This window comes from Gossypium hirsutum, chromosome A06 (genome assembly GCF_007990345.1).
Source record: "Gossypium hirsutum isolate 1008001.06 chromosome A06, Gossypium_hirsutum_v2.1, whole genome shotgun sequence".
Classification (NCBI taxonomy): Eukaryota; Viridiplantae; Streptophyta; class Magnoliopsida; order Malvales; family Malvaceae; genus Gossypium; species Gossypium hirsutum.
The window spans coordinates 120,207,675-120,212,561 of NC_053429.1; the positions used below are offsets into that span (position 1 = coordinate 120,207,675).

At 36.0% G+C, this 4,887-nt stretch overlaps 1 protein-coding gene across 1 annotated transcript; it reads left to right on the forward strand.

The window, feature by feature from the left end:
- Positions 1-2,031: 2,031 nt before the first annotated feature.
- LOC107962129 (laccase-5-like) lies at positions 2,032-4,519 on the forward strand. Its single transcript, XM_016898373.2, is given in 7 exon segments — positions 2,032-2,182; positions 2,296-2,447; positions 2,567-2,811; positions 2,896-3,024; positions 3,109-3,885; positions 3,888-4,067; positions 4,149-4,519. Coding segments are annotated over 6 exon segments (1,554 nt in total). The 5' UTR covers positions 2,032-2,182; positions 2,296-2,355; the 3' UTR covers positions 4,280-4,519.
- Positions 4,520-4,887: the final 368 nt, after the last annotated feature.

The window sequence follows — 4,887 nt, forward strand, 5'->3', positions numbered from 1 at the left end:
TTGAACAAACTAATAAACCTAGTCCTTGAAGATGAAATCATTTTTTCTTCTTTTGCAAGACATTTTCTCAAAGAAAAAACAGTTGATAACCAATAGCACAGGGCCTGATCTTTATTAATTTATAACATAGGCCACTAGAAAACAACCACAACTTAGTGGTAAATTTTAATTAAAATATAATAATATCAACATTTTTGAATTTTGGTTCAGTATCTTTATTGTTCTTACAGTAAATTGACAGCGACAGTTTTCTACATTGCAATTTCGGACAAAAGTCTCTATTACGTTGCTTTTATTACAACTTTGAGGGGAATATCTCATTTGGTTACCTAAATTATAAAACAACCAAATTTCACTGCAAATTTGTTGGTATTGTAACATCCAATATCATATGAGCTGAGTATGAAATTCCGTTATGAAACATATGCTGAACCTTAAGTTCTCACTAGCTGATCTCTTTTTATGAGATACATACACCCATCTTTTATGTCTCATGGTTTTATTTTTATTAAATGCCTCAAACCTATAGGGTAGCTGATATGGGTGTTGAATGGTTTGAAATGGTTGTTGAAGTGAATTAATAAAATATTTGACGAATTACATTATATTAAAATCTTTTTTCAGAGTTTTTTATATAATATTTTCTTATCACATAAACTTCAACTAAAAACAGATAATTTTAATATCATTAAACATTAAGATTTTATAAACAACTCCTACTTTGGGATTCTCTTACGATATAGCATTTAATCTTATATTTCAACCGACTATTGCCATGATATCATTTACGAAAATTCACACCTAACTTGCAAAGCATTATACCAATTGAGTCTTAGCAGCATCGGTATTGTTATCAGTGCAGGATGAAGTGGGTTTAAGTGCGTTGAAGCGCATTATCCTCCTATTTAAAAAGAACAGATATAATAACAATGTATAATGAGATTAATATTTTAAAAAAAACTTGAAAAACATTATCTATATTGACTCGATGTTTCACAAATATAAACTCAATTATATACCTATATCCTACCAAACCCTCAAATTAAAAAATTCCAACAGTCAGCATTATCCAAAACTACAAACATGTTCCAATTTTGGTAATAAAAGATTGATCACTCAACAAATACTGACATACCGTATTACAACACACTTAAGACTTTTAGCATGACAAATGCGATTTCGAATGACAACGTGAGCTAACAAGACTGGAATGAACTTTTCTAGTTCAGCAAACATGACAGCATGCGTGTAACATAGATCTTCTCTTAACTGTTTGTAAGATAATCTAACTAATTTCAATTATAATAAAAATTCTAAGTCACTGGTTGAAGTATCCACCCGACATGTCGTTAAGAAATCTGCTGTTAGACTCAATCAAATCTCTTTATTTTAATAATAATTGCCACCTAACAAAAGTGGACTGATTTATTTATTCAATATGTCCTTTCTTTGAAAATATACATTCAAATCTTTTAGATTTTAAGCCTGCATTAGCCTAAACTGATTTGCTTTCAACAAACTTTGCTTAATCTCACGTGTCTATCATATATCTTCCCTTTACATTTTCATGAGCTGACGTTGGAAGACTTTGGTAAATTCTGAAAATTATATTTAAATAGGCTAGTGTGTAAAACCACATCTACATGACAAGAGCTGGTTCTCAAGAAAATAAAGAATGTTGACTTGGTTAATTCTACTTCAATCTAATTAATTTCAAGTATAAATCATGACTACATGTACATGAGCAGGGTATGATTAATTTTCAAAGAATGAGTTTATCATCTAACTAATTTGGAAAAAAAAATTAAAAGGAATTATAAGAAAATTTGTTGATCTAGAAAGAGAGAAAAAAAATCCTTGTGAAGCAAGCATTGAAGACATAATTCAGTTTTAATGGGCTAGTGGGTGCAACAACTCTGCTGCAGGTTTGAACCTAGTGTAAAGATCACCATTTTAGCCCAATCAAAACCTAATCTGACAACCTCTAAACAACTACTCTAATCTTTCCTATAAAACCCCTGTTCTCTATCTCTGTCTCATATCACTTCTCAGACCAATAAGCAAAGCTTTTTGCTCTCTAAGCTTTGATTAAATCGGGATTTTCAACAAGTTTTCCTTCATTTTCCTTGTCATTTTCCTTTCATTGTCTGCAAATGCTGATGTTCAACGACATCGATTTGTTGTATGTTCTTTTACTTCTTTCTTTTGATATATATATATATATATCTTTCTGATAAATTGGTTGTCATTAGACATTTAAATAAAAAACTTGATGTTGGTTGGTGAATGAAACAGATTCAAGCAACAAAAGTGAAGAGGCTGTGCAAGACTCACAACACCATCACTGTTAATGGCATGTTTCCTGGACCTACCTTGGAGATCAAGAATGGCGACACCCTTGAAGTTCAAGTTGTCAACAAAGGCCGATATAACGTCACCATCCACTGGTAATTTAATAACTGCAAATTCGTTCATGCATGCATGCCATGCATGCATGTCATCAGCTTTCATTCATTTCTAGTTGTCATTTGCACGTTTGAATTACCCTAACCACTTTGATATACAGGCATGGTGTGCGGCAAATGAGAACCGGATGGGCAGATGGACCAGAATTCGTGACTCAGTGTCCGATTAGACCGGGAGGAAGTTACACTTACAGATTTACAGTTCAAGGACAAGAAGGAACATTGTGGTGGCATGCTCACAGTTCATGGCTTAGAGCCACTGTTTATGGAGCTCTCATCATCCGTCCCAGAGAAGGCAAATCCTACCCTTTCCCTAAGCCGAAACGCGAAACACCGATTATTCTCGGTAAAGATTCCTTTTCGGTTACGAGTACAAATGGTTGTGATGATCAAAATGAAATGTTATGCTGATGAATACGATTATGATTAGGCGAATGGTGGGATGCAAATCCCATTGATGTGGTGAGGGAAGCAACAAGAACAGGGGCAGCTCCAAATGTCTCTGATGCATATACCATCAATGCTCAACCTGGTGATCTCTACAAATGCTCCTCCAAGGGTAATTTGCTCCGAACCAATTGAATTCGTACCGCACATTCGGGTGACAAAGCCGATGTTATTAACTGATGTTTCTTTTTTGCAGAGACTACAGTAGTTCCCATCGACTCCGGGGAGACGAATCTCCTCAGAGTGATCAATGCCGCCTTGAACCAGCCGCTTTTCTTCAAAGTAGCCAACCATAAGCTCACTGTTGTTGGAGCTGATGCTTCCTATACCAAACCCTTCACCACTTCCGTCCTCATGTTAGGCCCCGGCCAAACCACTGATGTTCTTATCCGAGGTGATCAGCCACCATCTCGATATTACATGGCAGCTCGAGCCTACCAAAGCGCGCAAAACGCACCATTTGACAACACGACCACCACCGCCATTCTCGAATACAAGTCTGCCTCTTGCGCTGCCAAAAAATGCAATGCACCCACTCCAATCATGCCTTCTTTACCAGCCTACAACGACACCAACACTGTTACCACCTTCAGCCAAAGCTTTAGAAGTCTAGAAAAGGCCGAAGTCCCAACCGATATAGATGAAAGCCTGTTCTTCACAATCGGCCTCGGACTCAACAAATGCCCACCCAATTTCCGAAAACGTCGTTGCCAAGGACCCAATGGTACACGTTTCACAGCGAGCATGAACAACGTCTCATTCGTGCTCCCGCGCAACTTCTCTCTGTTGCAAGCTCACCAACAAGGAATTCCAGGCGTTTTCACCACAGATTTCCCAGCAAACCCTCCATTGAAATTTGACTACACCGGAAACGTGAGCCGATCGCTCTTTCAACCTGTTCCGGGAACCAAGTTGTACAAATTGAAGTATGGTTCAAGGGTACAAATTGTGCTCCAAGACACAAGCATAGTGACCCTGAGAATCATCCAATTCATCTTCATGGATACGATTTCTATATCATTGCACAAGGTTTCGGGAACTTCGATCCTAAAAAGGATACTTCTAAATTCAACCTTGTTGATCCACCTTTGAGGAACACTGTTGGAGTGCCTGTGAATGGATGGGCAGTCATTAGATTCGTCGCTGATAATCCAGGTAAACACTCTTCTTCATCATTTCAAGTACTGCTACTTTATCTTTTATGAAATAACCATTCATTTTGAATTTTGTTAATAGGAGTGTGGATCATGCACTGTCACCTGGATGTTCATATCAATTGGGGTTTGGCAATGGCTTTCCTTGTCGAAAATGGAGTTGGTGAATTGCAGACCATCCAACCGCCGCCGCCAGATTTGCCCATATGTTAAGAGAGTTCATCAGTTATCACGCCGTAATCAATGAAATTCATAAGCCCACTACCAAGGGTGATTCCATTACCATTTTTTTGTTATTAGTGTTTTCTTAATCATTTTCATAGTATTGTAGCATACCAATTCTTCCCTGAATTTGGGAAACTAGTTTAATCCTCTGTTTCATTGGATAGCTTTGTTGTATTCTTTTCATTACAGAGAAACTTCTAATCATAAATTTGGAATCTTTAATTTTCATTTTAATTTTTAATTATCCCTTTACGAATTAAAGAAAATACCCTACCTTAATTAACAAGCTCAATTGCGTAATTCATTGAAATTTGAACATCCATTCTCATAGCCTAACCCAAATTTCCTCTTAATCTATCTATGTTAATTTGTTCTAAGTATTAAAATAAAAAGACAGTTACTTGTCAATTTACTCTAATAAATTATATATCATTTTAAATACTAAACAAGTAATATTTCTTAGAACAACACTAAGAATAATACTAAAAGGCGATTCTATCTATCTCGTAAAATAAAAGATACGCAAATATCATTAAGAAAAGATTGAAAAACGCTTTTACATCTCACAATTCTATAAAACAAAGCTTTTGTCTATG